This window comes from Pan troglodytes, chromosome 5 (genome assembly GCF_028858775.2).
Source record: "Pan troglodytes isolate AG18354 chromosome 5, NHGRI_mPanTro3-v2.0_pri, whole genome shotgun sequence".
Classification (NCBI taxonomy): Eukaryota; Metazoa; Chordata; class Mammalia; order Primates; family Hominidae; genus Pan; species Pan troglodytes.
In genome coordinates this window covers 116,833,476-116,860,696 of record NC_072403.2, presented here as the reverse complement: position 1 = coordinate 116,860,696, position 27,221 = coordinate 116,833,476, and the positions used below count along the sequence as shown (strand labels likewise).

Sequence of the window (27,221 nt, the reverse complement as noted above, 5' to 3'; positions counted from 1 at the left end):
TTCTGTGCAAATTCTTTAAGTTGCAATCTAATTTTCTTCTCAAAAGGAAATGGAGACTTTTCCAAGTGCAGGGTTCTACTGAATGTTGACCCAAGGTTCTTTTTACAAAGGATGACAATCCCACCGAGTTAGATTTGAAAAGAATAGAGGAAGAATGTGAACAAAAGGCACGTGAACCTCTGTACATTAAATCCTTCACTTAGCCTGTGTTTACAACCAAAAGACACAAGATAATGACAGATCCTAACTTTAACAAAATTCATTACAGACACTTAATGAAACAGAGCTTTCCTTTACATTGATCCTGTATCAAGTTTTATTTTGCACATCTGGCTTATGTGTGAGTATATTTAATTATTGTACATAAATATTTCAGCACAACTGTAGCTTCTGCCTTTCTATTCTAATAGTCCACAGCCTATTCTTAATCCTATCTGCTTATATTTGGAGAAGAATTCAAGCCAACATATTTTAAAGATGTGTAAATACAATAGATAGGGTTTGTTAAAAAAAAAAAAAAAAAAAAACCTTTGCAAATAATTTGGACAAACTATCACAAATAGGTTTAATAAAGCCAAAATCAAATAATGTAAGAAAGTTAGCTAAATAATGCTATTTAATTCAAGAGCTCTAACTATTAGCTTTTGGAGTTTTTTTTAAAAAGCCAATTTGACTGACAATAACATTCAGATTTTTCACTATTCAAACTTACATATGATGTCCTTGGTTATACTAGTTTTAACAGTAATGTCCGCTTCAAAGGAAAAGTAACATGAAATTATTTCACAATTAATGTTTTTCACTAATATTAATGGTTTAAAATTGTTCAAAAACAAGAGTAGAAAAAATAGCATTGTTTAAATGTAGATATTATCATGTATCCATCCAATATTGACTGAACAACTATAATAGGAATGAGACAGGTATAAGCTGTAAAATATTTATAATTTTAAATGTTCATATTCTTATTCTAGGTGACTGTTTTTTGAAATGAAATATCAGGAGTTAAAATAATTCTTCAAATGCATGAATACTCCAAAAACAGCCACTCACATTTTATACATGAGTATTTATATGTAATAATTTTTTTTCTTTTTTTAGACAGAGTTTTGCTCTTGTTGCCCAGGCCGGAGTGCAATGGTACAATCTAGGCTCACTGCAACCTCTGCCTCCTGGGTTTAAGCGATTCTCCTGCCTCGGCCTCCCGAGTAGCTGGGATTACAGGCATGTGCGACCATGCCTGGCTAATTTTTGTATTTTTAGTAGAGATGGGGTTTCACTATGTTGGCCAGGCTGGCCTCGAACTCCTGACCTTGTGATCCACCCGCCTTGGCCTCCCAAAGTGCTGGGATTACAGGCATGAGCCACCGTGCCAGGCCTTGTATTTAATACATTTTGTTAAACTATTTTATTTAACAGAGTTCATTACGTTTTCTTAGAAAACAAAAACCTAAACCTATGAAATCCCAAAATACACTTCTTTGCCCCTACACTAGAATAATCTCCATTCATCATTTAGATCTCTACTTAGAGCTCTTTTTCATACTGTTCCATACTGAATACAATGTCTCTACCATGTAATAGTGTACTGTGGTTTATTATAACAGTCCATGAAAATGTTCTCTCTCCCAACTGAACTCTATGCTCTGTGATTAGAGAGACTGTGTATATTTAGCTCATTATTATAATTCTGGCATTATTTTGTATTCATTATATTTTTTGAACCAATGACAACGAATTCCTGTACCGAGGTTGATTATTCCTAGGTTGGCTTTTATAAAAAAAAAAAAAAAAAAAAAGTACGCAAAATGTTTTGTTAAACCATCTTTTCATAAAAAATAATTGGATAGGCAATTAATCTCTTATAAATATAAAATACATATATTACAAATATAAAATACATATATACAAAATAATTCCAATTATTTTAATTTAAATATATGATTTACTGCTATAGGAGTGCCTAACTTATAAAGAGTATCCATCACAAACATTCTTAGATTTCACACTTTCTATTAAAATATATAACAATATTCTTCACAAATACATTATATATTGTTCATTGTTAAAATCCACTGTTGTAACTAAATGTAAAGGAAAATGACTGCTATTATGAATTATATATTGTAATTCACTCAAAAATTGCCAGCTGGTGTGGTGGCTCATGCCTGTAATCCCAGCACTTTGGGAGGCCAAGGCAGGTGGATCACTTGAGGTCCGGAGTTCGAGACCAGCCTGGCCAACATGGTGAAGCCCATCTCTACTAAAAATACATGAATTAGCCAGGCGTGGTCGTGCATGCCTGTAATCCTAGCTACTGAGGAGGCTGAAGCAGGAGAACTGCCTGAACCCGGGAGACAAGGGTTGCAGTGAGCCAAGATCCCGCCACTCCACTCCAGCCTGGGTGACACAGTGAGACTCTGTCTCAAAAAATAAAAATAAAAATTGCCAAGCTGTTAAGCTCAGATAAATGAAGTGATAAATAAAAATAAATTACTACTACATTTCACATTACTCAGAATTTTATTTCAATTCACATCATGCTAACTTTTACTTCTAATACTAACGAATGCAAAATTTACTTTAAGTTGCAAAAATGATTTAACAATCAGGAATAGTATTCACCATAATAAGAAAAATTATTTCATTACTTATTCTCATCTCCAGAATTTTTCAACATTTTAAAAAATACTTCAGATAATTTTTTGTTTCTGTTATAGTATTTTCTAAAATAACATAAGTGTAAAGTACATTATAACTTACTATAATAAATATTCACTTTATGGTTTAAAGAAAAATTAATCTATAGTATGTGTCAACTATCACTGAACTACATTCTTTGGAAAGCAACACACATTTTTCTTTCCTAGCAAGAGAAAACGTTTTAAAATAACATTACTTAAAATCATATAGCAAACATATTAATATTACACTAACACCAGAGTAAAACCCAAAGCACAATACTGATTTAAATTGACTATAACTTAAAATATAACACACACACACATCAAATAAAATATTAAACATGGAAGTTCAACACTGAAGTGAATGCAGGTGCTTTATGAAAGTGTTTCCTTACATTGTCCTTTAAACGAACATTTAATATCTATTACAAACCTTACTGTAATTATTTTTTGCAATTAGTCAACAGACTAAATTCAAATGCTGCCTCAGTAAAATCAGGATAAATTATTTTGCAATTTAACTGAACATCCTACTTTAATCATAGATGTAGCTGGAAATGTTGCTGATGTACCCTCAATCATACACAGGAACAGAAAATCTAAACAAAATAATTTACTTAAAAGTAAGAGAAATAGTTACACATGACTTTCTACAGTTTAAAAATATTAGGCTATTGGAGTTTGAAAACAAGCTTCACATTCGGTGAAATATCTTTACAATTATCAAGAGAACAGAAAATTTTATATTAGGAAAAAATCTCAAAGTTGCATTATTTCTTATATTTATAAAGTATATAATTTAATTTAGAATATATCATATGAAACACTCAACCTTAAATCAGAGGGTAGTATTTTTGGCACTGCTGAATCACAGAGATAAATTTAATTTTCTCAACCATATTACAAATAGAAATTTTATTTGTTTCATATAAGATATGGACACCTCTATCATTCTCTTCAAATACTGTAAAATAAGAAGAATTTATTTTGGAAAATAAAAACAAATGAGTAATAATTTAAGATGACTGGCATATTTTCAAAATTGTTTAAAGGCAATATTATGGCACAGATAGCAGCTGGCAAACACAATTCTTTAGCTTAAATGTAAGCTATAACACAGTTGAGCCACAGCACAGTTAGTTTTGCTAATGTGTTTGTATTTTCCAACATATGAAATAATAACTTTATGTAATCAAGCTCACAGCCCAGTCATTGTTAGATCACGTTGAAGAAAAGTAAAAGAAAGCGATAGTGGTTTCAAATCAAAAAGATCAAAATAATGGCAAAATTCCTGCCTTAAAAAAGGTAACCACATATACTTTGAAGGCCCACCATAACTTTAAGACAAAACTTTAAAGTGGCTTTTTGATACAGTAAACAAAAATGATTCTAGGTAAAACTGAACACTTCTTTTAATTACAATAATAACAAGAAAATTTTATTGACATACATTTTAAGTTTTAATATACAACATTATTAATGGTTCAAAATTTATATCATCACCAGAGATTAACAAGTAAATGAGAACTTTGTGTATTCTAAATATTTTCAATTAACATTTTAATAAAGATAAAGAGACACTTTACAAGTTACTCATCCTTACAACACTGGGTGACTTACTGATGTAATAAATGTAATAGCAAATAAAAATAATAGGATTTTAACTAACAGAGGAGATTATAACAGACTAATATAAAAGATAACACATAATTTACAGATTTTTTCTAAAATGTTAAATCCACAAAATGTCTATTTTTTAACCTATACAGTCTAGAATATTTTAGTTAAAATGTTTTTGTAAAGTCTGAACAAATGATGCACAGAAAAATGTTTGAAAAACATAAAAGTAGCATTTCGGCTCTTGCCTTTCCAAGTAAGTCTGTAAAATAAATACTGATTTCAAAATATCTAGAAAATTGTAAACATGTTTTTCCACCATTAGAACTGGCCATTCAACATCAAGTCTTTTTTTCCATATAATTAAGCTTTTGTTCCGCTAAGAAAAAACTAGAAACTGATTGCTTGAAAATGAGCTGCATGCCCTTTGTCCTGATTTGTCACCTTTGACCCTTAATTTGATGATCCTGCATATCAACCCATTCTATTTTTAGAAGAATCATGTCAAAGTTCTATGCTTAAAATAGTACTTTTTACTGATATATTAAATGTATTACAACATTACTTTTCAGGTAATTTCTACAATGGTTTCATACTAGTACTCATTTCAAATAATGTAGAGCACAGTAATATTGTAAGCAGTAAAAGCCTGCTGTTTGTCCTGTTTCAAACAATAGAAAATTTCCCCCAAATGACAGGTCAATATCATTATAATTTCAAAATTTATATTCTTATTTTTTAAATTATTTAATGTTTTTAAGTGGAATTTATTTCATGAATGATTTCTAATTTAAGCTTGATATCACATATTTTGATGTTGGTTTTGATAGTGCCAGAATATGAACCTAAATCAAAAATTGCAAATATCAAGTTCATACTCTATCTTACCAGTAGTGTCAACTAAAACTGTACAGTTGAGTTAAATAACTAGTTGCTTAAACGGGTTTTAAAAATCTTGTCATCATCTGCAAGTGGCAGCTTTCAAAGAAAGAGAAAACCTCTAGCATTGATCCTATTGATTTTACTGACATTATTCAAAATCAATGTTACACAGTAAATTAATATACTTCAGGGATAACATTTCTCTATCACAATTTCTGATGATTCCAATTCAACTAGGTGAAAAGCAAAAAAAAAATTTATGAAATATATATGCATATATTTCCTATAGTCATGATGCTACTTGAATCCCTACACAATTTCTGTGTACTGTACAGTTTTCAGTCAGATTTAGCAGGGACCAATATGGCTGTCTTGATTCAGCACTGTGGCCAGCGACTTTGTCGAGCATCATTGTGTCAGAGAAATCCAACACAATAATGTACATGTATACAAGTACATGGTGGGCAAGTTTCTCAAAACAATGAGATTCTGTATTTCATATAGTCCAAGACTTATTCATATAAATCAACCTTAAGTATTTGAATGTAAAGAATTTCCATTGTTCTTCTTGGCAAGCTAGAAATACTTTACTTTGTGGTTCATCAAAAACAGTAGTTATTTGTAAAGAAAATACAGTCCCTTTAAAAGTCAAGGAAATAAGGTACAGGTTCAAAAGTATTTAAACAAAAAAAACTGAGTGAGAATTTTAAAAGAAAATTAAATTCTATTAAAAAATACCTAATAAGAAAACGCTTTAGTTGTCCAAAAATTTGTAACGCCACTTTCATAATCAATAATTTAATTACTTCTAAATTGATTCATCCCTGTATGCCCATGTTTCATTTTTTAAATCAATGCAACTTTGGATTAAGATAAATGTTTATAGATCATTTCCTGACCTGAACTTGCTAATACAGTCCCCAAATTTGGTAGCTGTGCCTAGCGCTTCAATTATTTTTAAAGAGACATCACTCACACCTGAAGACTGTTATTCATACATGTTTTATTTAATAACTTATTTTCTTCCTTTAATCATGATTTGTAAATTATGACAGCAGTGTGTCACAAAACCCTAATCATGTTACCAGATCAGATACCAAGCATTATCAAACTTTTAGGCAGGTAAGATCTATTTAATCTTCTCTTTCTTCAGAGTAAACCGGAAAAAAAAAAGCCAAACTTAAATTCACCGTATTTTGGGATTTATACGTGCAATAAACTTAAAAATAAGTTATTCTGAAGACTAACTTTGAGCACTACTATTTTAAATCTCGATTTGCTTCCCTTACAAAGTATAAGATTGACATACCTCGCCTCACAACCTAGCGATTTTTAAATTTAAATCTTGACTAATTTCACAACAAACTTTTTATTGTTTCTGAAGTCTAGTAGAGAACATACATAGTAAGACACCATACAGTCTGACAAGGATTAATGAGAATATAATTATTGAATCATTTAGTTCCAGATCTATTAATTGAGAAGCACCTATAAAGTTACCAAAAACCAATATGCATTACAACCCGATCCAATTCCTTAAATTTTTATGACCTTATATTGTCAAGCAAAGATTAGCTGATCCTACTTGTAAAATGGAAAAGTCAAATAAAACTTTTTTATTCATTGGTAGTATAGCTCCTTCCCCACTAAGTGCTAGAAGAGGCCTTGTGTCAGTTTCATTTCTAAAGCTCTGTAGGAAATTAGGCACACTGGATTGCTGTATTTCATACATGCAAAGATAAATAATTTGGCAAGCAAGAACCTTCCCTAAGATGGACAAGGGTGTAATTATTATTGAAAATGGAATACTGATTATTACATTCTCTTCTGTTAATTTATCATATGACTCCTCTATAAAATCTATGCAAATTCACAGCAGAAGAAAAAAAGGCATAAATTTCATAGCAAATTTATTTTTTCATACAAAATGGCATATAATTCCAAGAATTCACCCTTAACTTTCAAATTTTCCCTGAAAGCTTTCATAAAACTGTGATGTTTTGTACTTATTGTTGGACGTAAAAATGTGCTTTTTAAAAAAGCACTTTTGCATTATCTAAGTAAATATGGTAATAACCAGCACCAAAAAAAGAGAAACATTAAGATTTTCTTGATTAAAAATCACTTTAAGTCATATTTTCCCAGCAATGTTGTAAAACGTTTTAAATTCATTCTAATACTAGTTGTCAGGTGTAATTTTCACTTCCACAGTATTTGTGATCGATAAATAAAAAACTACAATAGGAGTATAATTTATTTTCCCCTTGCATTAACAATAATAGGTATAAAAATCTACAGTGGAGAATTTAGTTCCATGAACAGTGACACTTGGCAACCTTAAAAACCTACGGATGAAAACAAACCCACAAAGAACTGAAGGGAACTCAAGGAAACACAGGCACCTAAGATTTCATTCTGTGTTACATGAAACAATTCAAAATGGCGGACTTACTATTACTTACATTTAAGAAATTTCCGCAATAAGGGCACTAAATACATACTGTTAGATTTTACTCGAAAACACTCAATATTTACCAACGTGCAATTTTTAAAAAAAGTTTTTGGAGTACAAATCTTCACAAAGCACCCGCATCCAATGTTCCAGTCAGTAGTCAGTTAATGCTCCTGCAAACGTATCATTTCTTCTTTGGTTTTTCCCTTTCAAAAACAACCTAAATCCAAGTGCGTTCTTCCCCGTTCTTTTCAAAATCCTTAATTTTAATTCATGAATTTACATCACCGATACCGAAGCAAAAACGATCCCCGACGCCTGCCCGGTACAAAGCAGTTCGGCTTGCGGAGCGCGAAAGGGAGGTGCGCACGCCCTCTGGCGGCGCGGCCCCGTGCGTCCCAGACGAGCCGGCACCGGCCGCGAGGACCCGCCGCCGGGACCCCAGCCTGCGCCGCACCCTCGCGCCCTGCGCCCCCGCCCTGCCCCGCCCCGCCCTCCCGCTCCAAGCCGGCTTTGGCCGCCCGGCAGCAACCGCAGCGGCGAGCCTGGGCGGCCGCTTTGGCAACGCAGTGCCCACACCGGGCGCCGACCCAGCAGCACCGAGCGGGGAGAGAAAGGTGTGAACCCGGAAGTACATCGACTGCCCGCGTCTTAGCGGCAGCACCGGGGCAATAAATCAGGGCCGGCGAAGGAAAGACGCGGCGCGCCGGCTCCCGAACCGCAACTTGCTGCGAGACCTGTCACTTCCCCGCGGTGCCCAGTCCTCGCCCCTCCCTGGCGCTCGCGCCTCCTCTTTTCTTCCTGCTCCTCAGCACGGAGCTCCCCTCGACGTTGCTCACGTGCCAGACTCGGGACCGCGAGCGGCGTCCGCACCCGCACGCACACCCGGCCACGCTCGCACTCGCGCGGCCGCGGGGCCGGCTGCTTACCTCCGGGGCCTCATGGTCGCGTCGCTAGCCTGGGTGTGAGAGGGGGAGAGGGTGTGAGGACGTGTGTGGCGTTCAGTCCCGGAGGACGGGGCGGAGGAAGGGGCCTGGAGTCTGTCACTTCCTGAGGGAGTGCGGAGGTCGAGAGACCTGTGAGGCGCGCGGCGGGGCCGGGAGGGTCAGCACATTGTGAGCCGGCAAGGGGACGCGGAACAGCCGGGCGGCGCGCGGCCACCGGGCGCGGAATCCGCTGTCGCCACCCCTCCGCCGCCGCAGCCCGGCGAGTGGCGGGGCGCGGGGAGGAGGGGGCTGAGCTGGGTGGGGGAGCGCGGGGCGCGGCGGCGGCACCAGGCGGTTCGACTGGAGCCCTGCGTCAGCCGGCGGCACGCGCACACCTGCCCGCCGCCGCTACCGGCCGCGTCATTGGCTGCCGGCGCCGAGCGCGCGAGATTGAACCTTCCATTCATTCCAGGGCCGGGCGGGCGCGCGCGGCCGCGGTGGAGCTTTACCGCGGGCGCCCCCGAACCCCCGAAGCGCGTCCCCGCGCAGGCCGTGGGCGCGCACGGCCGCTGCCGCCGTTTGTTCTGGTGGAGGCTGCGAGTGCCTGGGCCTGTGACTCCCGGCTCTCCGCGCGCAGCGTCAGTCTGGGAGGGAAGCTCACGTGGCGGTCCCTAGGGTGCGACTGGAGGGAGGCGGGACGATGCTACTCCTTGCTCCCCAACCTGACACCTTGGTGCGGTAAAACTGTAAGAAGGTAACAAAATCATATCTGAAGCCCAGGTCTTCTTTTCTTTTACTACAGATGCCCTGGACATCATTCCGAACAGCACAATTCAAGGTAATTATAGTCATGTATTTCAGAATCCAGTGAGCATGGTAGACAATGCCAGAAGTTTGGGGAACCTACTGTCAGCTGTTTCTTTTCCTAAACAATAAGATACTCAACGTCAAATTGGATGATACAAACTTAATCATCATCACTCAAAGAGCCACAAGATCTGGGGCCAAAAATACTGTGATATACACACATATTTAGCTTGGTATTTTGGTATATGTTCCCAAAATATCACTGCTTTCTCTCCTATAATTTTCTACCTGATAATTTTATAGTTCTTTTTTATACTTTGGGTAGTTTCTCATCAGACTTTCAGAACTAAACAGTACTAGTCAATCATTATCTGACCAGCTAAAAAATCGAATATCGCCTTGTAATCTGGACTGTTCTGTGGAACTGACTAAAGGGATTAAATATTTCAGCAAACTAAAAATTTGTTCAAAAATTTAAAATATAGGAAATCAAATTAAAAGTGGAAAACTTTTCAAATGAAAACACTTTCATTTGAAAGTAACTAATAAAGGCCAGTTCACTGGCTACTATTGTATGACTAAAAGGCAAATCTCCAAACCGTTGCTGTGTGATGATACATTTCTCCCTTCCAATTTCTGGATTGGGATTAAGAAACCAATGTATCTATCAAGGGTAACCACAGTCTAGAAAAAAGCATCTCTGGCCTGGGAGTGAGATCAATGCAGACAAACTGATCAGAAGCAAAATCCTGTTGTGACCCCTCCTAAGAATTTTCCACATTGGCTACCACCTTCAGCAAATTCCCTGGATGGCTGCTCAACTTTCCATTGAGCTAGTGGAGTGAATACCACTTACTTTAAAGATGCCTTTTCACTGGCAAGTATGTAAAGTATTTCCTACATTACTTTGCGAAGTAGTACAGAGGATTCTTTCAGATACAATTCTTAGTTATAATCATTGTATCAATTTACACTATGATTTCAAATATAATTTAGAGGAAAAAGATGTGGACATTGATTACTAGAAATGAAAAACAGCAATTATATCACCATCTGAAATGTGATATGCTTTGACTTTAAAGCATTATAATAATTTTTTATTTATGAGTAGAGCTTACAAATGCACTTACAGAATGAACTGTTTTTTTTAATAGCTATGTTTCTAGGTATTTTGTAAGCCTTTCAGCATTTAAGTGTGATGTATATTTATGCAATACCTATTTAAAGTCCTGAGAAGAATTGTAAACAGAAAATAAAAAATTAAAACACAACCCAGGGTTAGTATCCCAGCACTCAAGAGTTCATCCTTTTTTTTGATTTCAAACTAGTTATCATCATGCCATCATGCTCCTGTGACACAAATAAAAAATGGGACATTATAATATTTAATGTATTATTTCATATAAGGTACCCGAAAGGGGCGATTGATGAACATTGATAGGCTAAGCATTAAGGAGTATGTTAGCATGATTAGAAATGAATGAAAAGCCATATGAACAAAGGAATTTATCGTTTACGTATGGCTCTTGGCAATTTCTTTTTCTTTTCAGGTTTTTTTTTTTTCTTGAGACAGGGTCTCACTATGTCCCCCAGGCTTGAGTGCAGTAGTGCAATCTTGGCTCACTGCAGCCTCCACCTTCTGGGTTCACGGGATTCTCGTGCCTCAGTCTCCTAAGTAGCTGGGATTACAGGCCTGCGCTACCACACGCAGCTAATTTTTGTATTTTTAGTAAAGATGGGGTTTCACCATGTTACCCACGCTGGTCTCAAACTCCTGGCCTCAAGCAGTCTGCCCACCTGGCCCTTCAAAGTGCTGGGATTACAGGCGTGATCCACCATGCCTGACCTTGGCAATTTCCTTCCAAAAGTGAACCTTGGCAATTTCTTTATAAAAGTGAATCCCTCTACCTGGGACCATGGTCATAATTTATTTTACTTTATTTCCAACCTCCCCTTTTTTAGAGACTCGGTCTCACTCTGTTGCCAAGGCTGGTGTACAATAGTACCTTCCTAGCTACTGCAGCTTCGACCTCCTGGGCACAAGTGAGAATCCATCTTCAACCTCCTGAGTGGCCGGGACTACAAGCGCCTAATTTTTTTGTTTTTTTGGTTTTTTTCTGCCTAATTTTTTTTTTCTTTTTTTTTTTGTAGAGACAGGTTCTTGCTCTGTTGCCCAGGCTATTCTCAAACTTATGGTGGCAAGATATCCTTGCAGTCTTGGCCTCCCAAAGCACTGGGATTACAGGCATGAACCACCGTGCTTGGCCTGCTTTACTTTTAGAATATATCTAATAATTATTCCCAAAGAGAACAGGCTCTTACTCTTAATATCTCCAATGCCTACAACGGTTCCTAGAATATGGTAGTGTGTAAGAAATGTTTTTTAATGAATGCATCTGAATGCACCCTGATTATATTTTCAAGGAAATACTTACCAAGACCTTTAGAAAACATAAAATACAGTGTTTCATATTTCTCTTGCCCTCTATTTTTTTGTGAGTGGAGTATATGAAAGCAAACCCCAGGCATCACGTCATTTTACTTACGAATTACAAGTATTGAGTGTTACAATGTTGAAAAACTAGGCTTATATATTTATTATACTACATTAAAACAATTTGAAAAATAGAGTTGGCCGGGTGCGGTGGTTCACGCCTGTAATCCCAGCACTTTGGGAGGCCGAGGCGGGCAGATCACTTGAGCCCAGGAGTTGGAGACCAGACTGACCAGCATGGTGAAACCGTCTCTACAAAAAATCAGGCAGGCTTGGTGGCGGGCGCCTGTAGTCCCAGCTGCTGGTACTCAGCAGACAGCCGGGAGGCGGAGGTTACAGCGAGCCGAGACTGCGGCCCTGCACCCCAGCCTGGGCAAAATGGTCACCGCTTCTCTACAAAATACTAGCTGGGCGTGGTGGCGCGCGCCCGCGGTTGCGGCTTTTGGGGAGGCTGAGGTCGCCCGCCCGACCAGTACCCAGAGGTTCCAGTAAGCTAAGATCGCACCACTGAACTCCAGCCTGGGCGACAGAGTGAGATCCTATCTCAGAAAGAAAGAAAGAAAAATATAGTTTAGAAATAAACTGACCTGGCGGCGGTGGCTCATGCTTGTAATCCCAGCACCTTCTTCAGAGGTTGACGTGGCGAATCGCTTGAGCCCAGGAGTTCAAGACCAGCCTGTGGAAAATGGCGACCTGGCTCTCTACAAAAAATTCGCTGGGCGTGGTCTGCGCGCCAGTGGTCCCAGCTATTGGGGAGGCTGAGGTGGGAGGATCTCTCCAGCAGGGGGGCGGAGGTTGCAGTGAGCCAAGATTGCGCCACTGCACTCCACCCTGGGCAACAGTGCGATCCTGTCCTAAAATGGAAGAAAGAAAGAAAAAGATTAAAACTAGCTGGCCGGGTGCAGTGGCTCATGCCTGTAATCCCGGCACATTAGGAGACCGAGATGGGCAGATCGCTTGAGTACAGAAGTTCCAGACCAGCGTGGGCAACAGGGTGAATAGCATTGTATTTGCTTTCTAGGGTGGCTGAAACAACAAAAATGTAACGTCTTACAGATCTGAAGGCTTCCGGATCGATTCTGGACTGTGATGAGAATCTGTGCCATGCCTCTCTCCTGGCTTCTGGTAGACTCGGGCATTCCTTAGCTTGTAAATGGCTGCTGCTTGTGTCATCACATTGTCTTCCCTTTCTACTTATCTGTTCCCATGCCCCAATTTTTCCTTTTCAGGACACCAGTCAGATTAGGACCCACCCTAATGATCTCATCTTAACTTGATTAACTACAAGGACCCTATTTTTAAGTACACATTTACAGAGACTGGGGGGTGGGACTTCAACATCTTTTTTGGAGGGATGCAGTTCAACCCATAACAAGAATCATTGTTAGAAATGATTTTGCTTCTTCACTGAAAAATTAATATCATTCTGCAGAGAACTGACTTGCTGCACATGGCACAGATTTTTTGCATTTATCATAGTAAAAGAAATCAGTCACAAAAGTTTGTTTTAGACTGCTACATACCTATCACAAATACAAATTATTTCCAACATCAAAAGTTAATAAAGCAAGCACTGTCACCCAAATTATATTGTATCTATCGAGCACTCCCTTATGTACAGAAGAGGAAAATGAGAAATGAACAGGAAGTTTAACATTCATAAAAACTGTTGGCTGGGCGCGGTGGGTCACTCCTGTAATCCCAGCACTTTGGGAGACCGAGGTGGGTGGATCACCTGATATCAGGAGTTCAATACCAGCTGGCCAACATGGTGACACCGCGTCTCTACTGAAAATACAAAAATTAGCCGGGCGTGGTGGCGGGCGCCTGTAGTCCCAGCTACTCCGGGGGCTGAGGCGGGAAAATCGCTTGAACCCGGGAGGCGGAGATTGCAATGAGCCGAGATTGCGCCACTGCATTCCAGCCTGGGCGACAGAGCAAGACTCCATCTCAAAAAAATAATAATAATTCATAAAAATTGTGACAAACTTATGTTTGTCTATTAAACTGGCAAAAATCCTAATGTTTGACAACACACTGTGTTAAAATACAGCTTTAAAGTTTTAAAATAATTTTTTGGTGAGGCTATAGATAAACCCATACTTTGATACATTCCTGGTGGGAGTACCAAGGGGGCACAACATTTAGAGAGGAAAATTTGGTGAAATCTCTCAAAATTTAAAATATACTCTATGACTTAGCAATCCCTTTCCTGGGAAATTATCCCAGAGATATAAGTGCATCTTATACAGCAAATGATGTGTATACCTGGATTGATTTTTATAATAGCAAAAGAATGGAAATAGCCTACGTGTCCACCTACAAGGACTGAATAAATAAACAATAGTACACTGAGATGTAAAATCCTTCTGTGTATTTATATGGGAAGAGCTCCACAATACATTGTTAAGTACAGGAAGCTGCATACCAAACATCACATATGCTGCCTTTTGTGTGAGAAAGGAAGGGGATAATGAGAATATATGTTATACTTATTTATATACTTATAATTATATAATATATTTATATACGGAAACACTCAGAAGGATATATAAGAAACTAAACGATTGCGGGCAGATAGGGAGATCAGAATGGATGGAAATAGGTGTGGGAGCAGGATTTAATGTATATTTGTTATATAGTTTTGATTTTTCAGCCATGTGAATGTACAACTTACTTTTAAAAATTTAGTCAGAAAAATAAGGTTATAAAACACTATTGATGCTACTTCTATGAAAAATGCCTTTAGAAACCTATATTTTGAAAACTCAAATGCTAAAAAAGATAACCTCAAAAAAAATAGATGAAGCAAATGTGGCAAAATCTTGATAACTGTTATCTGGGTAATGGATATGTGGCATTGTACTAGTCTCTCTAGTTTTATCTATGTTTGCACATTTTCACATTTTAAATGTTCTGTCAATCATCAAAATTTATGAAATTTCATAGGAGGCATCCTTAAAGTGTTATTTTAAAATTGTTAATGACTAAATATTCTAGGCTCTGGGGAGAATCTGTGTAATTCAGAGCTTTAAGGTAGGTGCTAGAAATAGCCAGTAAAGCCTCCTTTGAATAGATGGTCTTGCCAAGTATGTGGACCAGGAAAAAAAGAATGCTTGGCAGAAAGACTAGTTATTATTACAGTTCAGTCATACATGAATCTACAGACCCGAGCTTTTTAAAATCAAACTTCTTTATCCACCTCCAACTTCTGAAAGAATCATTGTTGTTCATTTTTTAATTTTTATTTAAAAGTTTTAAAGCTGTATTTTAAATTATTAGAGCCATGGTGTAAAGGTTTTTATCTTACACCACTATCAGTTTTTTTAAAAAAAAGTGTTATGCACACACCTCTGTAGAGGAGATAAAATATCTTATCCTTCTATCATTCTTAGGTTCATTAGCCAGGGCCCTGTAAATTAGACTAACAAATGATGCAGGAGCCTTTAAAAGATAACGAAGAACTGGAGAAATAATTCCACCTAAGCATTTTTATAGTAGGTTTGTTGAAGAGTGGAGAGTCTTGGAAAAATGTGATAGGACAAAAAGATCTGAGCTAACAGTGGTAAACCGGGAGAAATTTAGTGTGTTCTGTTTGTTTGGATTCCCCTCAGGGTCCCTCCATCTTCAGAGATAAAGATGCCCCCTTCCTCCGTGTATAGGAAGGGCACGTCTCATATGAGGGTCTTATGACCTGCCTCAGGGAAGCAGGGCAAGGTCAGAGAGTTCTAACATCTGCATTTCTCAGATTCCTTCAGCTTAAAATATTCAGTTGCACCAATGCACCATACTTTAGGGTAGAATGCTGTGAACCCCATCACCTTCAATTATGTATATTTATTTATAGATCGTATACTTGTGTACTATAGTACATTATGTAATGTAAAACATGTACAAGTAGAAATTTAAAAGAATGAGATTTTTAAATTTGTAATTATGTGTTTCCCATTCTTCATTGGATTATCTTCTATGCTTATCCCATTTGGAGGCTTTGGGCATCCTATCACTGTGGCCACAAACATAGGCTGGAGGTCAGGGACAGTGAGCAGCCCTAATCCTGCTCTGCTATTGCTTAAGGCGTAATCAGAACAGAAAAAGTGCAAATTAATAGGATGTTTATCCCCACCTCTGGAAAATTAAGATCCAAGACTTAATGTAGGTACATTAGTATCATTTTTGTATATTACAATATAATAATAATTTGCCCCATGAGGGCAGGTGTTTTCCTTATTTTCTCTGGCAACAATAAATAGTTGTAGAATAGATTAAATATTTGCACTGCTTTCATCAAATTATCTCAAGCCTTCAAGGCATAAAATGATTTATTAGCCCCATTTTATAGATGTGAAAACTGGTATCTTAAGTGAGATACATGGGCTTTTAAGCAAAAGAACTAGTGGTCAAATTCAGATCACCTGATGCTCATATGCAGTATTCTCTGTGCTCTAGGGGTTTCTTCAGTCTGACATATTTTTCTTTCAGATTTTCAATTCACAAGTAGGGGAACACCTCAACAACCATTTTTTCATTTATACCTATAAAAAATTTACATATTCTTACAGCCGGGTGCAGTGGCTCACGCCTGTAATCCCAACACTTTGGGAGGCGGAGGCGGGTGGATCACCTGGGGTCAGGGGTTCAAGACCAGCCTGGCCAACATGATGAAACCCTGTCTCTACTAAAAATAAATAAATAAATACAAATAAAATTAGCCAAACGTGGTGGCTGGTGCCTGTAATCCCAGCTACTCGGGAGGCTGAGGCAGGAGAATTGCTTGAACCCAGGAGGCAGAGTTTGCAGTGAGCCGAGATCACGCCATTGCACTCCAGCCTGGGCAACCAGGGGGTAACTCCGTCTAAAAAAAATATGTATATATTTACATATTCTTCCTCCATTCCACAGATCTCTTAAATCCTCAGATTTTAATCTTAACTTTGCTTATAATATCTTTTCCTTTATTCCTATATTTGGCTAGAATTTTGAAGTTTAAAAAAGTATACTGTTATTCAAACTTTTCATTAATTTCATAATTAAATAATTCTAACACTTATTAAATGATTTATTTAAATTAGTGCTCTCATGGCCTTTTTCTATTTTAAAAACATTTCATCCTCGCCAGGTGCAGTTGCTCACACGTGTAATCTCAGCACTCCAGGAGGCCAAGGCAGGAAGATCAATTGAGGCCAGGAGGAGTTTAAGATCAGCCTGGGCAACATAGTGAGACCCCATGTTTACAAAAAAAAATTTTTAATTAGCTGGGTGAGGTGGTGTGCACATACATCCCTAGCTACTTGGGAGGCTGAGGCAGGAGGATTGCTTGAGCCCAGGAGTTTAAGGCTGCAGTGAGCTAGGCATGTGCCACTGCCCTCCAGCCTCAGCAACAGAGCAAAACCCTTTCTCTAAAAAAAAAAAAAAAAAAAAAAAAAAAAAAAAAAAAAAAAAAAATTTATTCCATCATCAGTCATTGACATGCAATTAATAGAATGAGATTTTAAAAATAAAATTGTAATTATATGTTTCCCTTTCCTCATTGGATTGTCTTCTGCACTCATCCTACTTCTTGGAGGCTTCTGGCTTTGAGCATCCTATCAGTATGGCAACAGACACAGGCTGGATGCCAGGGACAGTGAGCAGCCCTAATCCTCCTTTGCTATTGCTTATGAGCATAATGAGAACAGAAAGAGTACAGGGTAAAATTATGGTATATTGATACAAACATTCTGCTGCCATAAAGAATAATTCAATAGAAATAGAATTAAAATAATAATGTTGGGCCAGGCATGGTAGCTCACGCCTGTAATCCCAGCACTTTGGGAGGCCGAGGTAGGCAGATCACGAGGTCAAGAGAGCGAGACCATCCTGGCCAACATAGTGAAACCCTGTCTCTACTAAAAATACAAAAATTAGCTGGGTGTGGTGGCACATGCCTGTAGTCCTATCTACTCAGGAAGCTGAGGCAGGAGAATCGCTTGAACCTGGGAGGCGGAGGTTGCAGTGAGCCGAGATCATGCCACCGCACTCCAGCCTGGCAAAAGAGCAAGACTCCTTCTCAAAAATAATTAAATAATGTCACTAATAATATCTAACAGTTATATAATTCCTATCTGAAGTCTGATACAAGTGCTTCACGTGTGTTCTTTTATTTAATGATCACAACAAACATCTTAGTACAATTGCTAAACTTTTCTACAGGGGAGGCTTTTCCAAATTATGCAGCTGATAAGAGGCAGAAGAGAAGCAAAGGATGACCGTGATCTCAGGTTGTACTTCTTGATTTATTGCTTCTACTCAATGCTGAAATTCTTGAGGCTTGATTCCCAAACAGGAATTACAAATTTAAGAGTGCACCAAATGCTGGCTTTTGGTCTGGTAGGGAAGTTGAGACTTTCCCTCTGAAGATCCAGGTCTAAGTTTGCTGAAATGAATTGACAAAAGACAGATTAATAGGAGAAAAACCAATCAAAATTTATTACGTGCATAGGCACAGGAACCACACGAAATATGAGACTCACAGAAGAGCCAGATGATTAAAGTCTCTATAGCATACAGAAAGGAATAGAGGCTTGGAGTGTGGCAACAGCTTTATGGGAGGGAGAGGGGAGGAAAGGCATGGTGAGCAAAGGCTGTCTTGTTATGCAGATGAAGCCTCAAAGGTAGCAGCCTTTAGAAAGAAAAAAATGGTAGTCTGTGGTAAAAATTTTTCTGTTAGGCATTTAAAAGTGTTAGGACATTTGGTCCCTTTTCCTGGAATCAATCTTTCCTGGGTCTGGATAAGGGGACCCCTGAGAAAGACTCTGTAGCTGCTATTTATTTCACTAATGTAGATTTCCCCACAGAATGACAGCTTTTAGGGAGCTATTTCTGTGGTCTGTAGCCCCTCTGAATAGCCATCTTAAAATATGCCATGGAAGTATATTTTGGGGTAGCATATTTTGGTTTCCTTCTGTCTCTGAATATATCTTCTGTCTAATCTTCCTCTTTTAAGATTCCATGAAGGGAAGATGACATGCACAAAAGTTTTTAACTCAATCCAAAGATACCAAGCTTAGAAATGGTCTTCAAGGGGCTCCTTATTCCAAATGTTGTATGTGTGTTTGAATATATGCTTTTAGTGGGATGAGAGCTCACAACCTTCATCACACTCTCAAAGAGATCCATAACCCACAGGAGGTTAAGAACCACTGACTTACAGGATGTGTGAGGATCAGGTAACAACTCTCCTCTAGGAGTGCCAGTGCTCACATCAATGGTAAACTGCACTTCTAAAAAAAGAGGCAGAGATAATTGTGAGTGTGATTATGAATGGCTTGGCCTTCCTGGCCTTCCTACTTGAGATTGACTGATTGCTGTAGAAATCAGGGGTAGAGCAATCTGGAAAGGACAATGGCAATGAAAAAATATTCAGAACTTTCTTTAAAGCAGCGACACAACAATCAATGAAAGTTATTCTAGAGGTGGGCTGATACGGAACTCCTGGCCTCAAGCAATCCTCCTGCCTTCATCTCCCAAGTAGCAGGGTCTACAGGCCTGAGCCACCACACCTACTACCAGTAGGTCTCTTTAAAGACACTTTGTAGCAGCCCTTCACACTATTCTAATGTTTATTCTGGAAACTGACCCAAGGGCTCTATTTGGCTACTCTGCATTTTAATATAAATGTTCCTATGCTAAACCTAAAATTTAGAAATCAGGTGGCTGGTATCTGTATTTAAAAGCTACCAAGTTTCTTCACTTTCTCAAGTTGTCATCTCATCTCAATAACATAATAGATTTTTTTTTTTTAATCTCACTTGGACTGGTCATAACAGTGCGTTAACCAGTTGTTACTTGCACTGAATTGGATATGTTGGCTCTTCACCACATTATTGCCTGGTTATGTCAAAAAGCCTTAGAGACTTTGAAATGCTGCAGAATATAGAATAAAGATCCCTGGTTTCACAGACAGAGTTAGATTTGAGTCTTGGCTTGGTTATTTAATATGTCCAGTGACCTTTAGCAAATCATTTTACCTCTTCAAATCTCAACGTTCACATGTATAAAATGGGCAGATGCTTGGCATATATTAATAGTAAGCTCTCAATACACATTGGTTGCTGTTTTTACTTCAGGGTGAAGACACGCAATGCACATAGTGCTCAGACAGATTCGAAATCCAAGAGTCAACCTTAAGTTCTGCATCATCATTGTGGCTTGCAGTCAGCACTGTGCTAGTGTTCCTGTGTTCCCTTTACCAGTCATCTTTTTTTTTTTCTTTTGTTTTTGGAGGTGGAGTTTCGCTCTTGTGGCCCAGGCTGAAGTACAATGGTGCCATCTCAGCTCACTGCAACCTCCACCTCCTGGGTTCAAGGGATTCTCCTGCCTCAGCCTCCTGAGTAGCTGGGATTACAGGCATGCGCCACCACGCCCGGCTAATTTTTGTATTTTTAGTAGAGACGGAGTTTCTCTATGTTTGTCAGGCTGGTCTCGAACACCCGACCTCAGGTGATCCACCCACCTTGGCCTCCCAAAGTGCTGGGATTATAAGCGTGAGCCACCACACCTGGCCAGTCATCTTAAGATTTTAGCATTTTAATATAAAGTGCTACTGATAATCAGATGGCTTTTTCACAAATATACTTGAATTTGTTCATCAGAATGAATGTGGTCTACTTCTTAATACATTTATTCCAGCACTATCTGCTTTGAACATCTCTGACACTCCTTTTTTGGACTAGCTTTCAGAGCTGCCTTTCCATCCTAAGAAACCTGTCATGCTGCTTTGCAGTTACAGGATATTCCCTCTTATCTGACATTTCATTTATCTGTCTCTCCTAGGCTCAATTTCTTTCTCTTATGTCCATGCTTTTCCTCATCTACTTCTATCAGTACTCTGGAGTCAATGTCTAAGAATTCTTCGTGTAGGGCTGTGATAACTGATTGGTTAGGAGTCTATATGTATGTCAGCACCTGTCTGTTTTAGGAGTAGGGGGAGACTAAGGGATTTGGAGAGGTGGCCAAGCAGAGCTAAGACAGAGCTAGGAGCCAGGGGAGATTTATGGGGAGGGGAACTAATCAAAACAAAAATAAACTATGGATGTTATTAATGGCACATGGAGCCAGTAACTAGTTTATCATATAGGAAAAAAAAAACCCTATATTTTGGGAGAGTTAATACTGCCAGAGAAATTACTAAGTTGATCTAAAATTGTATGAATCTGCTCTAGATTTAGAACTACTCTTAGGCTTGTAAGAGTCTTTGGGCAGGAAAAGGGTTGAGAAACATGTGCAGCTTCCAAGGAAGGCATATTTTCCAACAACCACTTCAGGCGTCACTAAAGAGGTAATAGAAAAGGAAGAATCTTCTGGGGAGGTTGAGTTGGGAATGCGGGGGAGCAAAGGCTGTGGAGAACAACAAACAAAGGAGCTCTTCTTAGAGAGCAAAGTCATGACCTAATCAAGGAAGATTTTCCACACCTTGGTCAGGAGGGCCTCACAGCATCTATCTAGCAGGATTCCAGAATTGCTTTAGACCATTGACTACTGTGTGTCTCCCATTTTTCTCCCTTTCAGAATGGGAGAGTTAATTACAGTCCCAGTTCTGCAATTATATATTGCATGTGGTTCAGGAAGTGGGAAGCAGATATTTCATCCCTTTGGGCCATTATGTAGTGGAATCAAGGGGATTCACATTTGGGCCTGATGAGAGGATCACTGTGAATCACTGAGAAATCCAGAATTTTGAGCTCCATGACATAGCTAGTTGAGATTTTTAGATTATCTTTTTTGGGGAGGTGGTTATTGAATCTACATCTGAGAAGAAGAGACATGGCCTTGTGGTGACAAGAATGGTGGACTATAGAAGATACTTCTGATGCTCACTCACATCCACATCTCTCCTGATAAACAGAAATCTCACATGCAGTTGGACAGGGCCATGTAGCAGTTCTACCCAATAGGTTATAGATGAAAGTGGCACATGCTTCTTGTGGGCCAGAACATATCATTGCCGGTGTAAGAACCCAAAGCATCTTCCCTGATGCGGTGACCAGCAACTTTCCAGATGGTGGCCTCCATCAGCCTGAGTCTGGAAGACTACACAGTTAGAGTCCCCGGTCAACATAACATTGACATGTAATAAGAACAAGATTTGGCCAGGCGCAGTGGCTCACTCCTGTAATCCCAGCACTTTGGGAGGCCAAGGCAGGCAGATCACCTGAGGTCAGGAGTTCAAGACCACCCTGGTCAACATGGTGAAACCCTGGCTCTACTAAAAAAATTCAAAAATTAGCCAGGTGTGGTGGTATGCACCTGTAGTCCCAGCTACTCAGGAGGCTCAGTCAGGAGAATTGCTTGAACCTGGGAGGCAGAGGTTGCAGTGAGCCAAGGTCACGCCACTGCACTCCAGTCTGGGTGATAGAGCGAGACTCCATCTCAAAAAAAAAAAGAATGAGATTTAAAATTTGTTGTTCATGCTACTGATATATTTATTATTATATATTATTACTGCAGCACAACCTCATTTATTGGTGACTGCTACAGTGTTGAATATGGTAATTGATAATGCCAATGTGTTCATTAATGATTTCTACCTGAAATATGTGCAGTGTATCTTAATAGCTCTTAGATTCAAGTAAGGTGCTCTGTTCCTGAAATTAACAGGAATATAAAAAAATTAAAATATTTACCTCTAAGAGAAGACTAGCTTCAGTAATCTTACAACTTTAATACAAGTTGAAAGTTGAAGAAATAGTGTACAAGAAAATGACAAACCTGATAACTAGAGCCAATCCTAGATACAAGTATAATGAAGGTAAATTTATCTCCCAAGTCTAGGGTAGATTCTATGCAAAATTGGTTGCAATAATTCCTCTGCTTGTTTCCAGGCTCTTGGGTAACCCCCTCCCACACCAACTCTGAGTTTGTTTATGGCTTGTTTTGGACAATAAGACATTAGCAAATGAGATATAAGTACAGGCTTGAGAAGTACATGGGCACTGGGGCTTGCTTGCTGGCTGCTCTGTGGAACCTGAGACTACCACGTGAAGAAGTTCGAAGTGCTAGAGGTTGAGAGAACATGTGCAGCAAAGATGAAGCATCCCAGCTGAGATTCCCCTAGACCAATCAGCTTGCCAACTGCCACAAAAGCGAATAAAGCCGTCCAAGAGCATCCAGCTATAAGGTGAGCCAGTCCAGACCAGAAGAATCACCTGATCAACTGAAAGATATATGTGAAATAATAAATGTTAGAGGTTTTAAATTTTAAGAGGTACAGAGGCATATGGTTGATGGTTCTGTTGTATAATCATTATTTAGTCTGGAAAGAATCACTTGGAGTCGTCTGCTTTTAACTTTTGTCATAAACACAACATATGAGATAACATATTTCAAAACATTAAAAAATTTTTGTTTTGTTTTGTTTGGGTTTTGAAATGGAGTCTCGCTCTGTCACCCAGGCTGGAGTGCAATGGCGGGATCTCAGCTCACTGCAACCTCCACCTGCCAGGTTCAAGCGATTCTCCTTCCTCAGCCTTCTGAGTAGCTGGGATTATAGGTGTCCACCACCATGCCTGGCTAATTTTTGTATTTTTTGTAGAGCCGGGGTTTCACCATGTTGGCCAGGCTGGTTTTGAACTCCTGACCTCAGGTGATCCTCCTGCCTCGGCCTCCCAAAGTGTTGGGATTACAGGCGTGAGCCACTGCACCCAACCAAAAAAAATTTTTTTAAACTATAGAAACCCCCCTCAGGTTTGTAGCTGATGTTGGGCATGAAGATGTCTGTGCTTTTAGAGCCCATTTTCAAGTTTTAGATACAGATTTTCCCCCAACAAAAATTCATGGAAGTTTCAAGGATTGCCCATAAGAATATATCTCTCAAGAAAAGCATTGAATTTATTTCATTGTACCATATTTTGAAATGTCCAGGAAAAAGGAAGATGCCTCAAAACATTGCAGATTCACACACAGCTTTTCTTTATTTTTAGCATTAACATAAATTACATTAAACTCTTGATTTTTAAAAATCATTATACAGTTAATTAGTGAAGAATTCCTAAGTGTTTATCTGCCCAGGGTCATTTCTTCCATTAGTCCCCCCTTAGTACTTAACTGAAATTGCTGTGTTTTCAGACCTAAAGATTAAGTCATGGGAGGTTGGTGTTGAAGTACAAAAGGTATTTGGTATTTTAGATACATGATAAATAAGGCATGAATGCGTTAGCTCAAATTATGGGACAGAATTAAAATATGATAATAATCGTGATTTCCATTTATTAGGACACAGTATCCTGGACCTGGGGCAAGTGGCAAATGAATTTTAAGCAGTTGGCAAAGCTTTTCATAAGTAAATCTAGCTGCATATCAGACTGTATTGTAGTCCCAGCTGCTTGGGGGGTAGGGTAACTGAAGCAGAGGATAGATAGCTTGAGCCCAGGAGTTCAAGGCTGCAGTGAGCCATGATCCCACCACTGCACTCCAGCCTGGGCAACAGAACCAGACTTTCGCTCTAAAAATAAATTAATAAATAAAAAGTAATTCAGCAGTTTTCTTTCTTGGATAGTAAAAAATATCTCCTAAAATAGGAAGAGGTGTAGGGTGAAGAATTAACATATGCTGAATCCTTACCAGGTGGCAGATTCTATTCTTAGCATCTATGTACATGATCTCATTTATATCTCATAATAAACCTATAAATTGAGCATAGTCATTTCCATTTACAAAGGAGGAGCCTAAGACTACTCACTGTATGTTTCTCAAAGTGTATTCCACAGATCACTCACACCAGATAACCTAGGGAACTTAACAGAAGTTTACATTTCTCATCCTCAAATCAGATTTCCCTGACTCATAATTTCTGGGGCACTTTTAAGAAAACCAATAAATTATACAAAAGCGGCCGGACACAGTGGCTCATGCCTGTAATCCCAGCACTTTGGGAGGCCAAGGTGGGCAGATCACAAGGTCAAGAGATTGAGACCATCCTGGCCAACATGGTAAAACTCCATCTCTACTAAAAATACAAAAATTAGCCAGGCATTATGGCGCATGCCTGTAGCCACAGCTACGCAGGAGGCTGAGGCAGGAGAATCGCTTGAACCCAGGAGACGGAGGTTGAGTGAGCTGAGATCAGGCCACAGGCCACTGCACTCCAGCCTGGCGACAGAGCGAGACTCCGTCTAAAAAAAAAAAAAATTATACAAAATTTACAAAATACAGCTGGCACAGTAGCTCACGCCTGTAATCTCAGCACATTGGAAGGCCGAGGCAGGCAGATCGGTTGAGGCCAGGAGTTCCAGACAAGCCTGGCCAACATGGTGAAACCTGTCTCTACTAAAAATACAAAAAATTAGCCAGGTGTGGTGCTGCAACTACTCGGGAGGCTGAGGCACGAGAATCATTTGAACCTAGAGGTGGTGGTTGCAGTGAACCAAGATTGCACCACTGCATCCCAGCCTGGGCGACAGATCGAGACTCTGTCTCAAAACGAAAAAAAAAAAAAAAAAGTTATAAAATCCATGAAAGTTTTCACTTTTGGTGGGTGGATGTTAAAGTCATTAGTTAATCCACCTCTGTTCATGACAGTTTCTTAATGATCTGTATCTATAATTACATTTCTATGTTATAAAAGGTCAATTATTTTTATCTGCAAATAAAAGCAGCATAAGGAAGAAAGAGATCAACATTCTAGACATTAGTGTCTATCCAGTCTCTTCCTCAATGTATTGCTATTTTTATCACTTGTAATTATTAAAAAATATTTATATCTTTCTTTTCTATTTTTTTTGTCCTTATTTCAGTCTCTCTTTTTACTACTTTCTTATTCTACACCAATTTTTCTTCTTCCCTTACTAGCTAGCCTTGGGTTTGTCACTAGCTTCTCGTGATATTTGGTGAGGTGTTAAATAATTCTCCCCTTTCCCAGTTCTGAACAAATTAATATCCTATATACAGAGAATCCAGACAGATGGAGATTAAAACCAAAAAGCTAGATTGAAAACTAGGGCTTAGATCAACAACTAATCAAGCTTCCTAATACTTCTCACTAAGTGTAGACCTTGGGATGACCCACTTACCTGAAATCACTGCTTCAAACCTGTCAAGCCTAGAGAGTAGTAACAGGGACAAGCAGCCTCCAGCCATGTTTCTAGAAGACAGTTTTAAATTGGGTATTAGTATTAATGCATATGTATTTGTATATGTTTATAATTAATACATATATTCATATATATTATATGAAAAGGTAAATATTTCTACAAAATTTAAACCTAAATTAAAATCAGTCAATCTCAGTTGCAGAGGCAGAGTGCTAAGCTTGGCAAAATATGTAAATGTGTAAGAAGCATGTGCCTCTGACGACTGCCTTAAGACCATGCCCTCCCTCCCAATAATAATATACAGGAACAGAGATAAAATGATGCCATAGCAGATTCCCTATCATGTCCACCTTGCTTACAAGTTCATGTTGCTTGAAGGGATTCAGCAAATCATGTAGAATTGTAGGATCATGTATAATTATATGAATTAATTATGTGAAATCATCCAGTGGGAATTAAGATATGGTTCAAGAAGTTACATGTTGGCTGTAGAAATGAAGATTACCGGACCCCAATGTCAGTTCTCTGTGACAAGTATGGGGTTTTCCCAAAGTTAGAAGGCTATCATTACTGATTTTTTTTTTAAATACACCATGTAGCAAGGAGACCTAATTGGAGGAGTATAACAGAGTGTACAGCAATGGGGATGACAGTGGTGGCAATAGCAGCTATGACCCAGAGTCAATTAGCTTCAGGTAAAGCCTCCTAAAATGATATACACAGATGAATAAGAATGCCCTGTCCTCACATAATTTATACTTTGGCAGCTGGAGAAGATAGAAACAAATTTATTTCAGTAATATAAATAAGAGTGACAACAGCTAACATTTATTGAGTCCCTATTATATTCCAGACACTGTGTTATACAGTTGATCCTTGCTATAGAATCATGATGTAGGTATTAATATAATTATTATTTTAAGCCTGGATAACATGATGAGACACCATCTCTACAAAAAAATTAAAGATTAACAGGCGTGGTGGCACTCCCCTGTAGTGCCAGCTACTCAGGAGGCTGAGGTGGGAGGATTGCTTGAGCCCAGGAGGTCAAGGCAGCAGTGAGCCATTATTACACCCCTGCACTCCAGCCTGGGCGACAGCGCAGGACCCTGTCTTGCTAAAAAAAAAAAATCTTATTTTATAGATGGAGAAACTGAGACTTGGGTAGAGTGTGGGTATTAAGCAGTTTGCTCATGAATGTGCAGGAAGTAGATCCTTAAGTTAGAATGTAAACTCAGGGAAAAACATATAAAACATTGTGAACACAAAACCCATAGGTCAGGCTGGAAG

The 27,221-nt window shown here is 38.9% G+C and overlaps 2 protein-coding genes across 12 annotated transcripts in view; one reads left to right on the top strand and one right to left on the bottom strand.

The window, feature by feature from the left end:
* The window catches only part of LIN28B (lin-28 homolog B), a 142,327-nt gene extending 133,676 nt beyond the window's left edge, over positions 1-8,651 (bottom strand). Inside the window, exon 1 of the mRNA XM_009451721.3 lies at positions 8,565-8,651. The gene's annotated coding sequence lies outside the window, so the exon portion shown is untranslated. The remainder of the gene's footprint in view (positions 1-8,564) is intronic.
* LOC112209484 (atherin-like) lies at positions 3,547-25,613 on the top strand. Of its 11 annotated transcripts, none has more exons than XM_024357342.3 (4): positions 3,547-8,252; positions 9,364-9,399; positions 18,055-18,122; positions 22,725-25,613. In XM_024357342.3, the coding sequence occupies exons 1-3, from the start codon at positions 7,909-7,911 to the stop codon at positions 18,080-18,082; spliced, it is 408 nt and encodes a 135-aa protein (XP_024213110.2). In that variant the 5' UTR covers positions 3,547-7,908; the 3' UTR covers positions 18,083-18,122; positions 22,725-25,613. The 11 variants fall into 11 exon arrangements, 3 of the variants coding, with proteins under 3 accessions (XP_024213110.2, XP_063669393.1, XP_024213111.2); XR_010158125.1 differs by lacking the exon at positions 3,547-8,252 and adding an exon at positions 8,612-8,701; XR_010158124.1 differs by lacking the exon at positions 3,547-8,252 and adding an exon at positions 8,625-8,713.
* Positions 25,614-27,221: the final 1,608 nt, after the last annotated feature.

Coding starts and splice junctions, on each gene's coding strand:
- LOC112209484 (XM_063813323.1), top strand. CDS start 7,909: ATGAATTTACATCACCGATACCGAAGCAAAAACGATCCCCGACGCCTG. Junction 8,253..9,363: donor CACCGAGCGGGGAGAGAAAG/GTGTGAACCCGG, acceptor CTTTTACTACAG/ATGCCCTGGACATCATTCCG. Junction 9,400..22,724: donor TCCGAACAGCACAATTCAAG/GTAATTATAGTC, acceptor GCTTGTTTCCAG/GCTCTTGGGTAACCCCCTCC.